At 40.2% G+C, this 22,127-nt stretch overlaps 1 protein-coding gene across 5 annotated transcripts in view; it reads left to right on the forward strand.

The window, feature by feature from the left end:
• LOC124304408 (protein turtle homolog A-like) overlaps window positions 1-22,127 on the forward strand; it is a 418,202-nt gene that overhangs the window by 263,566 nt on the left and 132,509 nt on the right. For 2 of the 5 annotated variants that reach the window (XM_046762618.1, XM_046762619.1), the window contains exon 1: window positions 7,830-8,055. The exons of 1 other annotated variant lie outside the window; for it this stretch is intronic. In XM_046762618.1, coding sequence (XP_046618574.1) covers window positions 7,938-8,055 — 118 coding nt within the window. In that variant the 5' untranslated portion in view covers window positions 7,830-7,937. Of the gene's footprint in view, window positions 1-7,829; window positions 8,056-15,753; window positions 15,776-17,031; window positions 17,050-22,127 lie in introns of those variants that run through there. 2 more of the 5 variants (XM_046762621.1, XM_046762622.1) reach the window with 2 other exon arrangements.

Here is a 22,127-nt window from a genome sequence, read left to right on the forward strand (position 1 = left end):
CCTGATAAGGTCAACTCCAATGTTAACAAAACTTCAGTAACAAACCGTTTTCAAACGCGACTTCATCACAGAAGCCAAGTCTCATTCGGGATCTAACTGCGGAAGCATCGAAAACCTTGATAGAAAAGTTGCGTCTCTTCTTTCTCACATAATGATGACGTGATCTCAAAACTACAACCCTTGATGCGGTGTGACTGATTTCTTCATAAACAGTCGCGCTATTGATTTGATTCACTCTCATTGTCTAATACACGTTATCCGAAGATGTCACAGAATTCTTGGTACACTTTTTTCCTGTCCGATGATATGAAAAGCGAGTAATTCCACACAGAGCATCATAAGACGCTCACAACACGCAATGCTTGTATTTGTAGGACTCAGATCAATACGTTATGTAAACAAGCATAACGAACACATCGGAATGGTGATATGCAAGCATCAACGTGAAGTATAATACTTCACCGTGATGACGCGTTGTATCGCTGTCCGAAGAGAGAATATCAATCGTGTATCAAAAGAAACGGCAGGCATCATACTTGACTCGTGCATAAATTTAAGGGCCCCGGAAATCAAGAACTTTTTGCGCCCAAATCTATCATCGAATAGGTTTTCAGACGTATTTTATCAAAGTCGTAAGGCGGAAGGCCCCAACTACAAGTCACAACTACGAAACACAAACTCTATCGGATCACTTTACGACGAAGTTTGGAACTTATCAGCTGCATCTTGTTCGTTATCGGCTGGTACTTATTGGTCCCTACGCTGGACGATTTCTGCTTTCTTCTTTCGTATCACCTAAAATCAAGCCGCACAGATCAATAATTCATCCTCCAGAGTTCATCCTAACCGTTTTGGCCATTTATATTATTTCGGCCGTCTGTCCATTGTCAAATTTTGATTGTGAACAACTAATTTTGTCGGTTTTGCAGCTGTTCGAAGTATTTGCCGCTCTAAATTTTCAATTTCGGAACTTTTATTTTTCTATACTTTCACATTTTGTGCTTTGGTCATTCGGAATGCCGACTGTTGGGAAAATACTTTTCCGGATAGGAGAGCGTTCGGATAAATGAACTTCCGGGAAAACAGTTAATCTACTGGATGATTTATCGAAAATCCCAACTTCGTAAATAGACAATTTCGACTTTTCGAGCAGTCGGCTTTTTGATCTGTCGGGATTTCGACCCTTACCCAAAGTTCCGAAGGAGCGAAATTACGATCCGCAAAATGCAGAAGGGCCGGAAAGCCGAAAGGCCGCAATACGGTTGTCATAGTTATGCAGACAGATATACATATCTATGGGGAATTCCATGCGAACCCAATTAACGTCTGATCTCACAATTTTTGATTTTCTTCAAAAATTGGTGTGCAATTGTCCCAACTCTGAAACAGTAACCTCAGTTTTGTCCGATGTTTGCTCAACTGTTTATTTATTTATAAATATTCAGAGTGATTTTGAAAAGGAACTGTTTTAGAATACTCAAAAAATTTTCAGAAACTGTATGCGCACTCAAATTTATTATTCTACAAATCATCTTTTCGTGTTCATGGTCTGTCCACGTCCTTAACTATCGGTAATTTGACTTTTCGCATCATGGATTACCCCCAGAATTTTCCAACATTCCACATACCGTATAACCAAGGCCAGTCATTTCCCACGGTTCCCATAACATAGAATCAGTGAGTAGCCACACCTGGTACCCGGATTCCTTTCACATTCAGAGCGACAGCTAGCTACTCGCTAATTTTTGTTTGATCATTGTGTGTGAAGAATTCAATAACGCGGTATTTGGCTTTAGCTGACTTGACTATTCCTCTGTTTCTTTTGATCAATTTTCTCTTGCCGATAGGTTATCTCACCTCTGTGAATGCAGTTACTTTTCTCTCGTTACTGTCAAACATATTGGTTCCGAAACGTGGGCAGTTCTTATCGGGGCACAGAGAGCTCTCTACATTCTTGGGATCGATATCCGCGTCCAAGCATGCAGACTGCCCAGTACATGGTTGGAAGCATTGCGTGCGAAGTATGATTCCCCTCGTGACCAGCGTACAACTCTCTCTCTCTCTAATCGCGCATTCAACGATCGTTGTACAAATGCTAATAAAACCATACTTCTGACCCGCAGGAGTATGTTCAACTCGCGATTTCCGTCACGAGTGTATTATGATTGAACGGTATGGTTTGTTCACGTGGTGCTCTCACGTTTTCTTGTTTTCTTGTTTTCTTTTTTTTTTAGTCTACCATTTTTACACGACATCAGAGAAACTGGAAAGGTAGTAGAAATTGAACTAGTATTCTACCCGCTAATAAGGCAATTTGTCATCATTTTCCAATCGAGTAGCCGGAACGTTTGGTGCCGATTCCAGAACATTCCCGTCAAGTTGATGTTCCTCGTACACCCTAACCGGTCGACTCGAAGTACAGTTAAAAAGATTCTCAGATTCATTCCACACTACTCAATGATAGACCAATACGTCCCCTAATTCACACTGCTTTTGATACAACTGTTAGGGTTCTTCATTAAGCTTTACTAACGGTTTTTGGTTTCGCATCACCACTGACTTATCCTTGATCTTATCCGAAGACAAGGATGAATCTGAACTATGACAAATGCCATTACATTGTTTCAATATATCCATTATGACTTAACGATGTGTGTATACTGTATAAGTTCATGAAACCATTGTAACTCACGCTGTTACTGGTCCTTAAACATCGCTTATTGAGAGTAAAAAGAATGCTATTCAAATTTCTACAAAAATAAGCAAACAGGGAGCAATAGGTACTGTAGCCTTTGTGCAAACGTGCAATGGTTTGGTTAGTTATCGTTGTACGAACAAGAAAGACTGACTGATTATTGTATAACTTACTGAATGATAAAACAAGCCGTTGGATGTTTCAGCGGTAAATAGTTATTATGCAGAATATTGCCAACTTTCAACACGCGAACGTTGAATTGGGGTTACGTGGCGTTTCGACGTGCAGTTTGGTGGCTGCGTAAATATATTTTATCGCAGATACGTCGATAATTAAACTCAGCTCGAATCGGTGAGGTAATTTTGCACGAGGCACAAAACAAAGCATAACGCTCCCATGTACACCTGGTTAAAATTTTCGCATGGATCCTTTCCCTCAGGGAAAACTGTGGGCGATATCATTCGATGTTTGAACGTGAAAAATTAGGTGCGCATGGCAAGAAGTTTTCAAAACTCAGTGAAAAAAAAGAAAAAAAAAACGTAGCTGCGTAATGTATGGATTGCGCAAGAGTATTCTGTATATTGTTCTGCATTTTTTTGTGGAATTGCACTCGCTCTTCTAGAGTCTGAAAAATAAATGTCATGAGCTGAAAGTGCGGATTGCAGAAGTGCTTTGCTCGGTTTTATAAGGGGATGAACAATTACGTCTCGTCGGGATTTCACTCTCCGAATTGAATTCACCGTACCTATATGCAGTTGAACGAAGTCTGTGCACCCCTTACTACGTATTAGAGGCATTAGAAAGCCGCCGTGCCACCTCGTGATTACTGTATTATGACTATCGCTTATTACAATCGTCACTGCTATTACTGCGTAATAATCGAGCCAGAAGTCTCGCTTATGCAAGTATGTGAAGCGCCAACTATTCGCCTGCGGGAAAACGGTTTTCAATATCAACGAAAGTAGAATTTCACTCATCGCGTACGAAGTTACAGTATTTCTGAAAATACGAAATAATTATGCTTGCTTTCGATGGAAATTGACTAAAACAGCAGTGTTATTTCAGAAAAGTTTACACTGCTTGCACGGGTATTAATGGAAATTTGATGTTAATTTGCATGTGAAACCTGATGCGTTGAACGGATGAATGATTGGGTGAATCAGTAACAACTGTTCAGAGAGTGAAAATTACATGCATATGAGTAAAATCGAGAAAAATTTAGGTGCAGTTCACGTGATAAACAAGCACAAAATTTCCGTTTCCATGTTGAATAGATCAACGATTTTTGTAGCTCGGTTAATTTTCCGATATGAATAACGAATCCACTTACTTTTCATACATTTTATATTGATGAAATCGTAAACAAGAAAGGTTTTATCCTATAGCGAATCTGATACACCTCTGAGTCGCCTTTATTTTGAAATTTATTGGTTTGTTTGACCGATGAACAATCGTGTTAATCTGGTTATAATTTTACCTCGCAGTGTGTATGAAAATTTTGAAAGTTGTTTCAACCGATGAGATGTGTTGGTGACGGATTCAAATATTTCGCGGTATATCCAATAAGGAAGAATCTAAATCCGAGAGAAGCGAGACGAATGATTACAGTGTAGGCAAAGAAGGATGTCCAATTCATTACTGACCTCAAAGAATCTGGAAGATGGTGGTTATAAACAAATTTTCACATTCATTCCCAACTCGAAATTACGGCCCTACTGGATCTTCCACCCATATAATTATCGTGAAAATGCCGGTGATAGGGAGGAAGATACCTTCATCAGTGTGCGCAAAGCTACGTTTGCCTTTCAAATATGTAGAAACATGCGTACAGTCGATGGTAATTGACTCGTTGGGTGGATAAGTGGGGCGTAGGTTAGGAGATATCAACGATTCAACTTCAAATTATACCTTTAGATAAAATCGAGAGCTGACGCGAATGCTCAAGGAAACGTGGATCTTAACGAGAGTATAATTGCGCTCTTGACATTTCCTTGAACCGAGGACTACGTAATCTCTTACCTAACGTATCTAGCTGAACCGAAATGGTTTGGGCATGTATATGTGTGAGAAATATTTCGTTTCTACGTGAGTAAGACTAGCTCAGGCATATTGCATCATGCGTATAATTTCACCTGAGATTGCAGGCTAGCCGGTCGCGTGAGAAGCCCACGTATCGTGTTTTACGGTCGTATACAAACGACACCGAGTTACCAGAGCTGGGAGAAGAACTCAGTTCGAGAAAGTACAGTGCAAAACACGCGAGATATTTACGTAAAAAATATACCCCGGTAATCCCTCGTCTTGGGGTTATAATAGCAAGCAAAATAACGACGTCACAGGCGTATGTCTATGACGTGGAAATAGAGTTGAAAGGTTCACTATCCGAATTCGTACAGTGTCCTCTATTTTTTTTTTATCGGAATCACTTTCCCACTCTGTCTTTGAAACCCATCTGTAGTCCCGATATCGACTTGGAAATTGGTATAGTTTTGTCGTTACTGGGACACCTGGAATGGATCCGACCAGAAAGAACAGTGTGCTTTGAAAGTACATACTGAGAAGTTCTAGACGTGAACCATACTTTGAATAGCTAGCTGTAACAATTCGCAAGCTTGTCATGACATCGCGGCGTCTAGTTTGACGACAATACCAGCTCCTATGCATCCATTTCATAAATCGATTACTCCAGCGCTGTTGGATAGGCATCAACAATTATGGGCGCCGATAAGAATGGACTTGGTATGCGTAGGAATGCATGTCGTGGTTCCTGATTCCGAATTTCCGCTGAGGCAGTTTCCACATTGTGTCATAACTACAATGGTCTGGTCAGTAGCGACATTCGTTTAGAAAACAGAAGACCTTCTTTGGTTTAGATATTTTGGAAGGCTGGTGAAGGAGGTAGATTCAGATGTCAAGATATATGGTCACAATTCGAAACGAGTAAAAAGACTTTCTCTTCCAATGTTGGCGTTGTTCAATCATTTCATCTTTATGTGTTCAAAATAAAGAACTCTGAAAGATTGACACTGATTTTCATCGGTTCACTTTATACCCAGGGACAATTTTAGGTACGATCTTGACGATCCATTTCGAAATATGTCATAATGAATTGTGACTACATTCTTACAAATACAAAAAAAAAATTACGGCCTGGACTATTTTTTCATTTAGACTGAATTATAATACAATTATTAATGACATTTTATTGCCATTATCATATTTCAGAGTGATGACTTCATATTTTTTCCTGCATACTCTTCTCTTGTTATATCGAAACAACATACAGCGTACATGACTCCTGAGGGTCCACGATATCCTCTAGGACAAAAATTTTTAAAGTCAGCCAGTTAGATTTTGAGTTATTGGTTAGATTGAGACACAATTTCATGTAGCAATATAGGTCAAAATCTCACTGTCAGCCCGATAGGCAAGCGATTCTTTATTACGCGGGTGAAATCACGGTGACATACTTGCAGGCGCATTTTTATTTCTCATTGTTATTGTTATTGTTCAACTCTGGCGCAACCGATCGAAATAAAAGAAAGTGCAGGTCGCATTTCAAAGATTTTACTACAAAACAATGCAGGGTTGATTAGAATTGGATTCGTTGTTTTCGCGCTACGTTGAAACAAAACCGAACAGCGGGAACTTTTATTGATACTATATCGAGAAATTTTCTTGAAAAAACCTGCTCTATGCGTAGTCAACTATGAAAAATGTTACTAGCATGATAGGCACAGTAATCGATCCATAGTGGATCGTAGATGCGCCGTGAGCCGATCCTTCTTATCAAGCGAGAGGTTAGGTTAACTTGCCAACCGGTCGATTCTAGGGAATTTGTTCTTGTCACTAAAAATTTGCCTGAAGTCTGCAAGCACGGATGTCAGTCAATGAAAATTAAGCAAGTTGAATAGCGCGCCTTGAGAGCAGGTCCTTTCAAGAAAACCTCTGGGTCTACCGATAATGCTACAACATAAGAAAGGATGAATGCGACTGCTTCATCGTTATAATTTTCAATTGAGGGAATTCTTCTGAACAGTACCGTTCTTCATTTTCCTTCCAACGAGAATTAGCATTGAAAAATGCTGTCAATTTTTCTACTCTCTTTTCTTTCTCTTTCCTTTTTTATCTCCAACCTTCTTTATCCGCTTAAAAGACCCTTCTGCACAACCGGTATGTAATTCGTATCCGGAGTGTGGGAGCGCTATTACGCGTAACCATTTAGAACGATGGTAGTTTCGACTCTCTCTCCAGGGCCGTTAGGAAACTTGAGCCATTCCAGATGCAAAATGAGAAACAACTTGGATGGAAACCCTGTGGAACAGGGAATTGTGCACGCGCGTGTGTGTGTCGGCGTACTCTGTGTTCTGTGCACAGGAATGAAACGACCTGACCTTCAGCCTCACCTTTGTGGCCAAGTCAGTCGATTCGGGATGTCTTGCTGGCGGGGCAATATCCATGTAAATTCGTAATCGATTGATACCCAACCAAGCCGTTCTTACCGTGAACCGCACCGTCGCTTCGTTCTTACACTGGAATTTGTACTTTTACCACTGGCTCCTCTCATGTCTGTTGAATTCCACGCCTGAGATGACACCGCGTTTTGTCGTTTATCAAACTCCGGCGTGCGCATCACGGTTTATAAAAAATTGCGTCTCACGCACGGCTCGCTTACTCGACTTATTAATTTATATCACTGCAACCGTTTACCCTTGATTCTAATTTTCTCATTAAAAAGTAAAGCATCAGTTATACATGTCATTCCTGTTTCTCTTCTAACGCTCAACTAAATATTTTCAGCACACGCAATCCACGCTATAAAGCTCAACCGCGGTTTTCGTGTCCGTGATAAAGATGTTAATTGACTACGTTATTAATGATAAACGTGCTTCGCGGCTGCAAGATAAAAGGAACATAATGTACAATTTTATTATAATTATAATGCCAGGTTGCTGAGCATTGAAATTTATTGATAATGGCGATACGTACCATGTATCATTATGCTTTAATGCAGTCAATTCAACGAACAATAAAATAACACATATTATTTTTTAATAATCTCAAACTTGATAAGTAAAGCAAAACAGGGAATAGAACGAGTGGCCGGAGCCAGTGATCGTCCAGCTTGCTACAGTGTTCTAGAATCTGTGTGTGCTGGTTCAATTTCGAGTTCCTACTACGACAATAGTTCGCCAAAATCTGTTAGTTTTATTCGATAAGCCTTGTATGGAAAAGAGTCGACATGACGTGTAAATACGAAAAGCCAGATTCCCAGAACAAAGTTTGGCCCGTTGTTGTCATTTTTCTGTTCATCGTTCACTGTGGAATTTTCATTGGATACCTGACCGTCATGCAAAAAGGTTAGTGTAGTAAGGGTGAACAATGAAGTCCTCAAATTCTATCAACCAATTGATCAAATTTTACTTGCTATGAAATTTTTGGCACCAAAATTTACTATGCTTTTCCCATAGTTCTACACGAAAATATAAATAGACGCGTACTTATCATGCGTCCATACAAGTGATTGAATAATTTTGTATTCATTGGCTGACCTACTTCAACGTGTGTCAATGCAATTTCAGCTATTCTGTACAGGTGTAGTGTAAAGTTATGTACCTGTGTAGTATCGCGGACACATTGACTGGGCTTTAAACGGACGTCGATGCCATTCGACGAGGCGCGATAGGTACTCGAACGTTATCGCTAATTCACTATATTGTGCACTTCGTGCTGCTACTATTCTGCATTTACGCAGCAGCGTATAGATTTTAAAGAAACTCACCGAAACCTCTTACCACAAACCAACAATCTTTATGAATTGTCACCAGATATTCGTCTGTCTGTAACGATGATCTAGACGGTAAAAAATGATCACTCCAAGGAATTGAATAAAACTAGTTTCAGAGAGATTTCGTTGTTGCAACAGTTTGATGAATGTCCGGTATGAATCGATATTGGCTCAATCAAACTGATCCATTTGAGACTACTCGACACGTTAAAAATGATAATCAATATAAGGTCAACCGTATCTCTATTTGCAGCAACCCATTCGACGATTGAATGGAACGAATCAATTGAAACAATGTTACTTTGATTAGTCCCACAGTTGACGATGCTTTGTTCGTTCATTTGTAGAGAAACACTCGTTCGAATTTCGTTATTTTTTCTGGCAATAGCATATTTGTTTCTGTTGTTGTTGATGTTTTTGTTATTATTAAGTGGGGGTGACCAGGTATTTAGCCCTGCTGAACTATTTTGCCCGGGCCTCTTAGGGCACCCTAGAGTGTAGGAAACAACGTGAGGCCAGCCAGCTTGGTGAACTGAAGCAGCCTGTCCACCCCCGTTTCCTCGATTTTTTCCCCGTCGGTGTAGCTGACCCCAAGGGCTTATTTATTTCTGTTGATCGAGGATCTATAATGTGAAAAAAAAATCACATACAGCTGGAGTGAAAACTCAGTATCAATAATCGTGTCACATTTACGCATCAGTAACAAATTTGAGTGAATTTTATGTGTCAATTCATCTCAACTGATGAAAAATTATTTGCTTGAAGCATTTCGGGCTGCTTAGGCTAATTGAATTGTTTGTTGCCACTAAAACGCCCGTAAACAGATCATTTAATCAGATCAGCTAAAATGAGCTTCAGCTCACTTGTTTATTTCATTCATTGTCAGTCTATCACAGTTAGTATTCGTGAACGCTGAGTATACCCTTCTCTGATTAGTTGTTGATAAATCTAGGTATACTGTTTCTGGTTATAAACCAACTCCGAATAATTTCAAGGACCGTATTATTCAGAATCATGGTTGCCATAATTGACGGGGGGCTTCGTGGAAGTCAGGCAGCAAACGAGCTTATCTGCCCTTTTGGAAAAAATCCCAACTTGGGTTTAAATTCGAACCCCCAACTCATAGATAATGCTAAATTCTCACCAGAAAAAAGTTGAATATGCGAATTTAAACCCAAGTTAAGGGTCTTTTCCGTGAAGGATTAAACCCCGAATACAGTATCATTCCAGTCTAATCCCAAAATTTATTATATTCGAGGTATCGGAATTCTTGTTCCTTACTGTTGCCTATGACACAAGACATTGTAAAACTCGTATCTAGCTGTAATAATACTAAAGGCGACGGTGCGTGTCGAGTTCAATATTCCTAAACAAACGTGCCACTTGTGTAGACTCGTTATTAGGAATCATCATCCGTGTGATGAGAGTTGATGTCAACTTTGTATACACGACCGCCAGAAACACTTCAATATTAATATTACGAGGTGAAGGTTTCAAGTCAATGAAAGCGCATACTTTTGTTGTTTTTGTTTTTCGCGATCATAGTCGGCAATCCCATCGACTAAATGTCTCCAATGCTAATGGATTTGTCACTTTTGGCTCATCCGTCGGTGAGTGCTGTATCAGTTTGTCGTTAGCAGCGTTCGAAAATGCATTACCGACATTATTACCATCCACTTTTAGTTTGTAGTGCCAAAACATTGCAAACACCGGTTTGTCAAACGGTGATTCGGACTCAGTGAAAATTCTCGAGAAGTTTTTGTGATTTTTCATTGAGCACCTTGAATAACAGGGTATCCATGACCTGGACAGATATTCTGTCGATGCATTTTTCAACTTTTTAAACCATACTTCAGATACACCGAGTCGAAAAATTCTGAAAAAAAATTGTGTTCGCGTTTTTCGTCATGTGCTTTCATACAAAAAAATTATAAAGCCAATCTGAAACATCAACTTATCGTTAGAATTTTGATCTACATGTCACGCAATGTTCCGTATATATCTATTATCCGTGTTTTTCCATGAAAATTCTTCATTGTCCTTCCTTCTGTTCACAATTAGGTAAGAGTGACTGTAGATGCGTCGAAACTTGCTGCGACAAATTTTAAATTGTCGATGACGAAAGCTCCTTTAATTGTTAAAAATTGGTATATACGGAAAGAAACAGTTGTTTCGAAGTTCTTTCTTTTGTGAAAAGAATGAAACCCTATAGGAATTAGAGCCGAAGCTCGAGCGTAGAATCCTTTGCGTAAACTCGGAAGCACGATAGCGAGAAGTGGAACAAAACAATATATCTTCGCTCGTTCCCCCCTCTCGTCTTTCTATTGCCTTTCTGCCCCCGTCGCGTTTTAATTAAGAGAGAGACAATCGATTACGACTGCTGACGGTCGACAACGGCCACGATACATTCTGGGGATGCGCGATTCAGCCGAACGGTCGTAAACCAGCCATAACTTGGAACGGAAATGCGACATATGCGCGAGAGATACCGGCGATTCGGGTGTCTTTCTGAGTGGCATTTTAGCCGCGAACGCACGCCGTCTTCGTACACTATCTACGCGTGGATACACGTACGTAGGTTGGCATGTGCCCGTAGGTGGAGGCCTTAAATAGGTTTATATCGCTTGCGCTCATAAAACCGCCCCACGAGACCGTCCTGCGAAAATTAAACGTCCTATAGCTGCTTGGGAAAGCCTCTTCGCCTATCGGCACAAAACTGTTGCTACGAGGAGCGATGCACCCTTCGATCCAAGTACCCACGATTGACATCGCGGTCTCTGTTAGTTATTCGGGTAGATATAAAAACCAAGTTCCTCGATCCTTGGAAGGAACGCTTTGCTCTGCCCTGCTTACGGGTTATATCCATAGACTGTATCAGCGGATGATGGTCCCCGTAGATCGAATGTACGTACAAAAATTGACTAAAATTTTACGTTCGAAGGATGGAAGTTTAAGAGGAGAAGTAAAAATGCTCGCGGTTTCTGGAAATAAAACCACGGACCTGTCATCCTGAAGGAAACTCCACTTCAGTCTCGGTCCTTTGAAGCATCGGTTTCTCTAATCCACTTTGGAAGCTTTTCGCCTGTCACTCGATCTCTGACTTTTTTCTTTTTTGTTTATTCGAAGCTGCAAAGCCGCATGTATGAAAGCAGCCGATTTCTGAATTCACGAATCCGCGAATTCACGGCATAAGAAACCGGTTGCTTTCGTCTCGATTAAAATCTACACACAAAACAGCGTAGTTCATATTCTTGCTACGGGTGCTCTGAAACTGGACCTGTTGTGCTGGCGACGTCTCTTGGTTCTCTAATTTCACTCCGTCACCGAAAACCACTTCAATCAATGAATTGAGAGGGTCTTTACCCTTCTCATCTGACGTGAAAGTAAAGTTTTTTCAAGTCACGACTTTACAGATTATCAGCAAAGATGTACCCGTATCATAGAATTTAAGTCTCAGCCGTCATATCCGCAAGCACTTATAACTGAGCACAATTAGTTTGTCATTGTTCTTCCTTCTCCTCTCTCCATTCTTGAACTTGTCTCTCTAGCTCTAGCCAAGCACGGGCATAAACCAAGCGATATTTGCGGCATGTTTTATAATTAAATTCCAGACGATGCATGGAAGGCAGCGACGCATAGTGTGCAGCTTTATTGCGCATTCATTCTCGAAACACGCGATCGCCGCATCGTGCCTCGCCCCAGTTTTGACCGTCTATTGCCTCGGATGTCAATGAAAGGACTTGCAATGAATTTCGTTTACACGCGGTGCTGCTCACATGAGAAAATCTCGCTTTTCTAATTCGAAAACTAACATGGTACGAACAAATTTAGACCCCGTGCCGAACCAGGTGGATGACCATGATACTTCGAGCGTGATGATCGACTCAACGCCTTCCAATCTTTTTCCAATCCTTTTCGCTGTAGGTACTGCTTATTCAAATGGGGCAACACAGACCCGGTGTCAACGGTAATCGAACCGTGCATTCCCAATTTGCATTGTGGAAAGACCGGCCGAGCTTTCATCGCTGGTATTATGGATCCCGTGTACGGTGTGCCTGGGTCGAGTTATTCGCAAAGTAAGTTACGTCCTTGACTATGCGTATGCATAACAGACGGATCTGTTTGCTCAACTGCAGCCACGACTGCGGCATACGCGACTCCACACTCCACCGCGAAATCGTCCACTAACGAAATTATACCTCTGGGTATTCGGATCCAAACTCGTGAGAGCGCGACTAATGCCGCACCATCGCCACACGGAGCCATAACCCTGGACTTGGAGGGGGATGGGATGTCTGACGCCAACTTCGAGCTTTGTATTTATTGCACACCGCTGTACACTGTGTTGCTGGGCTTTACCAGGCTAGTTGTAAACTATCCTAGCATCGGACATCACACGTGGTCACACTCGACCAGTGATTCACTTTCAGATAATTTGATGGTAATTTTGAGGCACCGATCAACCCTTTTATGCAAATTAAAGAGGGGAGGAAAGAGGGTTTTACGTAGATGCAAGCGATCATTGTTCAAGACGAACCGGGTAAAGTAACAAGGTAAAACTATGAGAGTAGGGGAGCAACATCGCTGAGACTTGATCTCGCCTACTAACATCCCTGCATTAATTTTCTATGCCTATTTACCGCAGGCCAAGAAAGTGATAATCAGACCGTGAGAGGCAGGTTTTAGGCATGTAAGTGTACGGAAAAAAAGAATCTGCGATTTTTCACCATGGCATCCCTTGACAAGTTTGTTTAGGTTAGAAGAAATGTTTCGGCAAAAGATGAGCGTTCTACGTTATGTGAAAGAACACGTTCAGTTGATTTTTCACTGTTGTACATTTTATTTATATTTACGAACAACCGTGAATAAATTTTTTTTTTTTTTTATCGCTTACGTAAATCATAATATCAATTTACTTGACTAAGACCTATACTTGTAGTATTAAGTCTCCAGTTGATGTTTGAGAAGTTGTTTGACGATCTTTTCACTGGTAATTCAATCTCATAAAATAGATATAATTCAAGTGTGAACTTTTATTTTAGGAGAATAAGATTCCCGATTGATATATTGATATTTCACGGATCGTGATGTTTGGGTTGAACATAAACGTCAGGAAAGAAATAATAATTCAAGTGCTACGACGTGTTACTTCACAAATTCAAAAAAATTTGAAAACAAGCGAAAAGTTAAATGAGCGCGATCTTCCATATAACGTAGAACGTTCATCTTTTTACACAATCTTTCTTTCGACCCAAACAATTTTCAATCAGGATAAATATAAAATTTGTTTAAACTTCGTTCCAACCATCGAGATTATCGCATCTTTGTATCGAATCAAGAATTGAATTCTGAAAGAACAAAGGCGGCAAGTATGAGAAAGTCGCACTGCTAAATTTTATCTTCAATATTATACCGAGTTTAAAAGATTAAAAGAAGAATGAAAATGAAATTTGAACTCGTGTAGAATGTTATTTCTCGACATTGGAACGACACGAATTATAAACTCAACCGAGCCACAACTTCAGTCCTACCAGATTCGTATTATTTTTCACCAAGAGTTTCCTTCTTTATTTCCATCCCTCATTTGACCCCCGGTTTCTCCCCTCTCGGAATAGCGGGATCTTGTTCACCCTCGTATACTCACAATTCCAGCAGCCGTCGCTCCTCGTATTGCACTCACCGGCGTTGCAATGACAGAAAAACAATACGAAGCCCTGTAAGCGACAATTTCGCCCTACGAGCTCGGCGAAAGGGGTGAAACCGGATACAGGCTAATCCGGGCATTGCCAGGTTTTCCCATTCCCTGTCTCTCTCTCTCTCTCTTAGTTTCAGGCTGTCTTCAAGCCTCAATTTTCCATTCTTGCGTTCTTCCTTGGTTACCTTTCTTCCCCCACTCTCTTTCCATTCCTCACTATTCTTCCCTCAGTCAGGCAAAGCTGCAGCTGCGTACACGTCGCGTTGCAACGTGGAATCGAATTGGTCTATGATCTGTGAATAGTCGACGATAATCAGATTAGAACGAGGCTGATCCTGGTTCCTGATCTGTAATTTGGAGCGAGGAAAAGGGGGCGGCAGAGGGCAGCTGAAGAGCTGATCGCCATTGAACGGCCAGTGAACGCGAGCCTGGCCCTCAAATCGGGCACAATATCTGATAATTGCAACAGCCGTCAATGCTATCGTTGATTCCGTTAATTCGGTTAATTCCGGTGAAGCGTCAGGCGTTCAATTCTGGGGGGGGGGGGGGGGGCAACTGACGCTAATAACAACCCTCGCGCGGTTGCTTTTCGTACAGAGTTGATTTCCAATATCCGCCGATTCAAAACCCTCTGCCGCATTCAGTGAAGCTTCAATCTCATTCACTTAAAACCGTGAAGCTCGTTCCGTAGTTACTTTTATCGTTCTTTGCGAAGTTGACAAGTTTTCAAGGAAGATGATTCGTCATGCCTGGCGGCTCTAACATCCGGCCATCAAATTTACATATAAATTTTCAAATCGACACCCGATTCTCGCAAGAGTGGGGGGGCGTTATATGACAATTCTTCAAATCCCATGAAACCCCCCACCATTGAAAAACGTCAAACCCCATAGAATTCCGCATAACAATCCTTCAATCCCCACAGAATTCCCCATAATTTACCTTCAAATTCCATAAAATTCCCTCGATTCCCATAGGATTCCCCATAACAATCCTTCAACCCTCATATAATTCCCCATAACCATTCCTTAAACCCCACAGAATCCCCCCCCCCCCCCCTAATAATCCTTCAAACCCCATAGAATTTTCCATAACAATCCTCGAAATCGTGTAAGGATTCCTTTGCCAAAACGCTTGAAACTCGGTAAAATATCTAAAACCCCATATACAAGTCTTTCGCAGTACTTCCGGAAACTACGCAACGCAGTCAAATCAGAGATCCTGATATCTGGCATCACGTGGAATCTACATCTTTCAGAAATTTCCAGTTTTAAATAATCGTGCAGAGAGGTTTGTCGGCGTCCCTTTGTTAAATGAAATATCGTTTTTTACGGGTAAGAAAAATCGTGTTCTCGAAGTGGCTCGGTTCTTTTTTATTTATTTCATTTTCATTTTTTTTTATCCAGAGTGCGAGGGGCGCGGCAAGTTGAGCGCCAAAGGAAGAGAATCACTTTGAAAAAGACTGCAGGGAGCTTTTTTGTGTTTTTTTTTTATCTTTTTTTCTTTTTTCGTCTCCTATCCAGCAGAGTAGCGTCGTGTGGCTGAAGCAGAAGCGCGAAACGAGATACTCTTCGGCGGAGGCTTAGGGGAGTTCAAGGTAGGCTGATATCTGATTATTGGATACAAGTCCCTCACTCGGTCCCGTATATTGGTTCATTTTTCATTTTGGGTGATGGGCCAAAGCCTTGCCGCGACTCACGGACGTTCGTCTCTTGTCTCGTGGATCTGGAATCCCCGAGATCATGCAGCCCGGTACACGTCTGACTTTGTACCTAATCGCGTTCAGCCCGGCACATGTCGGGCCTATCTTTCCGATCTAACCTTGAAAGCGTTAAGGGTGTTTTCCTAATTAACCGTCGCATTTCATCCGCGTTAACGCGTTTCTATGAAAATTCAGGACCACCCGCGGCTCTCTGAATTAATACCCAACCTATCCTCCTCCGGCCTTGAACATCATAACGTCTATGAAACCGAGTCGCTTTAGATACCGCTTTCACCTATCTTGATCCACGATTCGATCCTCTTCTATTGTTTGCCTCACTCCGGGTATTAGCGTCAATCTTATTTCTTCCCCGTTTCAAAATCATTGATATACCCAAAGAGACGAGTGCTTTTCGACGAATAAGGATCGATACTTTTTTTTAACAAAGTTCGAATTTTGTTTTTTATCTAAAGTTTCCGTACCTATCCGGGAAACTGGAAAGTGGGCGTACAATTGATAAATGTCTGAAACATGTATAACGGTTTTGTAAAATCGCAGAACTTTTCGGAAAATATTTAATCACTTTTTTTATCGCATGTTCAATTGTGAATATTTTTCCAACATCGTTTCCGAATAACCAAAAGAAACTCGAGAAAAAAAAAAGTCAACATCTCTCGGTCGGAATTGCAGTTGAAAAGCATTGAGATTTACGAAACATTAATTTCTCCCAATGTATGATAATTTTCTCACCTTTTGTACTGAATTAATGTTTGTTGAACGAGTTAAAATTATTTTCCCGACAGTTGACGCCAGGCTGTAAGTTTTTTCTCTTCGTAAAAAACTCTCGTAATAGGTCGTACCAGAAAACTATAAGAACTCTTATAAGAAAGAAATAATAAATGTTTTCGAAGATACTTCGGACTCGAATACGAGTTGCAGCAAATCACAAACATATGCGGTTATTTATTGAAATAGTAAAGCGACTACGACTTTCTATCGAAGAAATACAAGTTCCGTGACTTGGATATTACAAAAATTATTCAGTTAAAAAGAAACACGATATTTACACGAACGTTAAAGGTTATTGAATGACTAAAGTGAACGCGGTGAGTATTCGGCGACCAAACAACCGATTTAAAATCGACGAGAAGAAAGTGTGATTAAAAACTGTAAGTATCCGTAGTACCTACAATACTCTGAGCAATTTGCATAGAGAATTGATAATTGGTAATTTGGACAAAGCCAAGGGGGTGAGTTTACGGGGATTGACGACTATTCGAGACTGGGTGGCGCAGGGCTGCAGCTGGTTGGTTGGGTGTACATATATAACCTAGTATACGGTAATATGCAAATCTGTTGCCAGTAACAATGTAATCCCGGAGTTGTATTCCGTTGCCGTTGGACCAGCGCTATTATCTCAAGCTGACCGTCGTTAGTTGAACGGGGTGTACGCGCGGCCTGCTTAACAATTACAACCTAATATCTATTCTAATTTCGCCGGCGTAGCCACCCTCGCCTCGCTGATGCACCCCCGAAACGACAAGCTGGATAAAGTAGAAACTGAAATTCGTCGAGCAATTTTAATAACTGTTGTTCAACGCTCGGGATACGATACGCGAACACGCGTATACTGGGAGAAATTTGTAGTTTCGGTCGGTCCTCAACTGTTTTCATTTTTTACCACGATCGGAAAATATGGTTCTAGGTACAAAATGAAAATTTGTACATACAAACAGTTTTTCTAACGATAACTGTGTTACTGAATTTTTCTAGTTACTGTAACGAATGAAATTTTTCTAAGTGTGACTTTCTCACTTATCGGTGTCTCGGGAAATTCTCATTGCTTAAACATTTCTACCGATCAATCAATTGAAAATTTCGTAATGAAAACTGTTGGAATATCAAGTAGGCACTTGAAACTGATCACCTGGATTTTTTGAAAATTTTTTAAAAGCCTTGAGTGTGGGAAAAATAGGCCGGGACAAAATCTTGCATGCTAGCCGACAACGTCAGTAAAAAACGACATCTGTTTGTTTTATGATTTTTTCAACGATTTTCCGTCAATTATCTAATTCAGTTATACGAAGCATTGAGAAGTTTATATTTTTTATTTCACGTTATTACGTTGAATTGTGAAAAATATGTGTAGCTAGTTTTTCTCTATTTGAGATAACTCAGAACAACTTTTTTACGCTCTCCGGTAATATTTTCATCTCATTAAAATTATCCTCTTGAGTGATTTGAAGAATTATAGAGCATTATTTCATGTTTCATTCTCATTCCACAGAACTACCATCTCCGATATAAGAAATTAAACTTGAAACAGGTTTTCCGAGCTCGTTATTTTTTTAATTGCAGCTCACGGAAAGTACGAGTACGTTTAATATGGTAGGAAGAAATCAATTGCTGATTATTTACTCGTAATCAAACGTCGTTATCCGTGATTTAAAAGATGGGGTATTAATAGTTACTAGAAAAAAACAAGCCTATCTTTTGCAGTTGAACCAACAATTTGACAACAATACTAAAAACCGGCTGAATCTATTCTACACCAAAGTTCAATCCAAAATCCAAGAAATATTTGTATGAACTGTACATTTTTTTTTTCTCAAACCAATTCCAGATTAAAAAGAATTATTCATCAACGATAATACTAATAATTAATTCTCCCGTGTCGGAAGTTCAAATAAACGCTAAACAATTTCTTGAAAAACATGAAAACCTTTGATGGCAAATTCGCTGTATCAAAAAAATATAAACACTCGGGCTACTTGCACCACAAAAATTAGCCGGGATCGTTCTTTGCCGATATACTCCGATGTAAAAAAGGAAAGGGAGAATAAAAACAAATAAAAAAAATTTAATCAGGAACTCGTTTCATTCACCCCTTGTTACGTAACGAACAAAAGCGAATCCTTGGAGTAATTCGCACATACTCTGTATTCTGGGTAATCGTTTCAAATCGCGCTCGGAAGTCAGAAAATAACCGGCGAAGGATCCAAATTCACATATTTCATTGTACAACGGAAGGTAGGAATACTTTGTTCACCCTGATTGTTCCCGTTGTAATTTTTTTTCATTCATTTACCATAGAAATTCTCTTAGAGGTCTCGGCGTTAAAGCAATCTAAAAACCGTGCAACCCCGAGAAAAGATCCGTTACCTTTTCACTGGTGAAATGAGAAGGCGTAAAAACAGAACAAGCCGATGAGGGAAAGAAATTAAACAGGTTGGTTGGCCAAGAATCGATACTTTTTAATAATTTTATCACGAGTTAGCCGTATGTACGCATATTTTTATTTATAAAAAGATTATATCCGTGAGATTCCTAGGTCTGTTCAAAAGTAAGAAAATAGAAAAGAAATAACGGAACTGTTTGAATATGAAACAACTAAAAAAAAAACCGTCAAATCACCTCAAAATTGTTGAAAATCTGGCAGACCAATTTTGACTTCATACTTTACGATCGCTCAGTTTATTCAAAAGGCTGCATGGAACACTTTTTTTTTATCGTATCATCGTCGTTGAATATTTAGTTTTACAATGTTGCATAGAGATATATTGATTACAATCATCTGATTGGAAGATACGTTGAGTTTATTACAAAAAATAAAATAAAATAAAATCCGGTACAGTGATTTTGTAGTTCTGAGAGTAAAGTCGAACAAACGTACGAAATTTTTAACCGTAGCAGCTACACGTAAGCTTTTCTTTGTAACTTCGGTGTTCTTGTACTTTGATAATTCTGCAGCGATCTCGTCATAAAATGATTAAAAAGGCATCGATTTCGGGGCCGATTAGTTCAGTGCCGTTCGAGACAGTTGCTCGTTCTCCAAATGAAATTGAATTGCCCCATAACTTCCAGGTCTATTAGCTAGGGGGCTCGCCTAGTTTACTCGTAAATCTTGGTAGTATCGGGCAGGATGGGGCCGCGATATGGGACGTGGGATGCCGACTCTGCCGCCGACAATGCTCCCGGAAGTTGCTAGGAAATACGCAGGCGTCGTGTAGCAAAAGATATATATTCGCTCATGAATTTGCATGCACCCAACTGCTCTTTTCTACCGCTGTATCAAAGACTGCCCGTAATACGGTTGGCATATTTTTATTCACACCTTTCCCGCCCGGGTACTGCAAATTTTTCCATTCAAATTTCTCTCGCATCGACGTATTCGCGAAGACGAGATCGTACCTCGATAGAGAAAATATCTCGGAGGGTTAGATTCGGATATGCTGAAAAGTACGTCAAACTTGTCGTTCCACTTCTTGTATGTGCTTCGGAGCTTTCCGTGTCTACCAACGTAGTCTGAATGTTTCATTGGACCGTTGAGTCGTGGTGGCAAGTATTTATACCGCCTATTTCGAATCGATTTTTTTTTAGATTTAGAGAACTTTGGAAACTTATTCCTCGGCGGTTTTTTAGTATTTCTGATTGCATCCTGAGAGGTTTTCAATACTCGAGAGTAGGTATTGCGATGTGATGTGAATTATTATTGCTGGAAACAAACCGATTGCGGAAAAACGTGAGAAGTGATGGAATAATTCATTTCTGAGAAACTTACTCCTCTACACATATACATGTTTTAAATGAATTATAAGTTTTTGGGCTCGCTGATTACGAATCTGACAAAATGGTGGGTCGAATATGGCGCCTGAAAATTTTTAATCTGATCTAATCCGGACGCAAAACGCAGTCCAGGGGTTTTTGGGGTCGCTGATGACGAATCTGAAGTCGGATTTTTATAATTCACTAAGGCGAATCCAATCAGCGACCCCGAAACCCCGAAATTTTCGTCCGCCATATTGGATCGCCCGTTTTTAATTGTTTAAATCTGATTTCAGATTCGTAATCATCGACCCCGTAACTCCTGGAATACTATATTCGTATAAAAGTTGACTGAGCACAATAATGTGTGCCTCAAAGAGTTAAAGTCGAGAGTAAACTGCTAGCTTAATAGAAATATTGAACATCGTCACTGAAAAGTTTCAACTTGCGCTTAAAGATTTTCACGAATGTGAATATTGCCTGCCTCGCAGAAAATCCAACGAAATAAATCGTTCGTAGAATTATTTAAAAAGCTTTCCATGCAGATCAAAGATTTGTATTCTGAATCAAACACCTTGACAGTTTAAAAGCCGGGTAAAATCAATCGACGAACAATGATCTCCAAAACCTTCACGCGCCTTTTTTTCGTCCATAACCAGAGTTTGACAAAAATGTTGAATTTCTGATAACAATATTCCGCGTAGAATAACATCATCGTTATAAAATGTCGAGTTTATTCGACCTCGAAAATCTGAACGAATGTCAATTTAACAGTTGTGATCCAAACCTGAAGAATCAATTGGCGAAATTGCAACTGCTGATTTTTCTTTCACACTGTACAAAACTAAGAGAACGATTGCACGGCAATTAATTATTTTCCAAGTGTCCCGAAAAATGTGTGAAAACAATTTCCCGCCTACACTTTGCATCGCACTTTGATTTAAAACAGAAACGTCAGGCTATCGGTTGAACCAGTTGAATATCTTTTCAGTTTCGGCAAAAAAGACCTTCGAAACGTGATTAAACAGCAACTGGTGTTTATTTCCTCCCACAGCTGAGAAAAGAGTTTGAAAATTTTCAACACACGTTCCTGGGGTGTCGCTTCGTCGTTCCGCTCTAGTTAATGCGGCAGAAAATAACCTGATTTGCCCTGAAATCACGATCAATAACGCCCATCAATGCGATCGGCAAATATTTACAAGATTGGCGCACCCAAGGAGGATGCGAACGGCGAACCGTGTTGACGATTATCTCCCGGAATCAACATGATCGAGTTCGATACCTCACCGTGTGGATATCGCAATATTAGCCTAGCCCAAATGTTTACCAAGATCGATAAGCTCCCGACGATTTTACCCTACTTCAAACATCGATATAGTTTGTACACAATTCCCTGTCACGATCATAACTTGGCCGACTCACATCGGTGTAGTTTGTCTCATTAATAAATCGACCAGCGTGTGTTCCGGAGTTAATTTAATACACGGTGATAAATCGGAATTGAAGAGTCAAGTCTGTAGGAGTTGGAGAAAACAGGTTTGAAACAATACAATATCATTTACATCATTTCAATTATTACTCTTGTTTGTCTCAAGTAATTTGGAGAGTGAAGAATTTGACCACCGGGCAAAATAATTAGTGAATGAAACTTATCGTTAGTGCAAATTGATTTCACCTGGTTTTAAGAGGAAATTACGGATAA

Source organism: Neodiprion virginianus, chromosome 5, assembly GCF_021901495.1.
Source record: "Neodiprion virginianus isolate iyNeoVirg1 chromosome 5, iyNeoVirg1.1, whole genome shotgun sequence".
Lineage (NCBI taxonomy): Eukaryota > Metazoa > Arthropoda > Insecta > Hymenoptera > Diprionidae > Neodiprion > Neodiprion virginianus.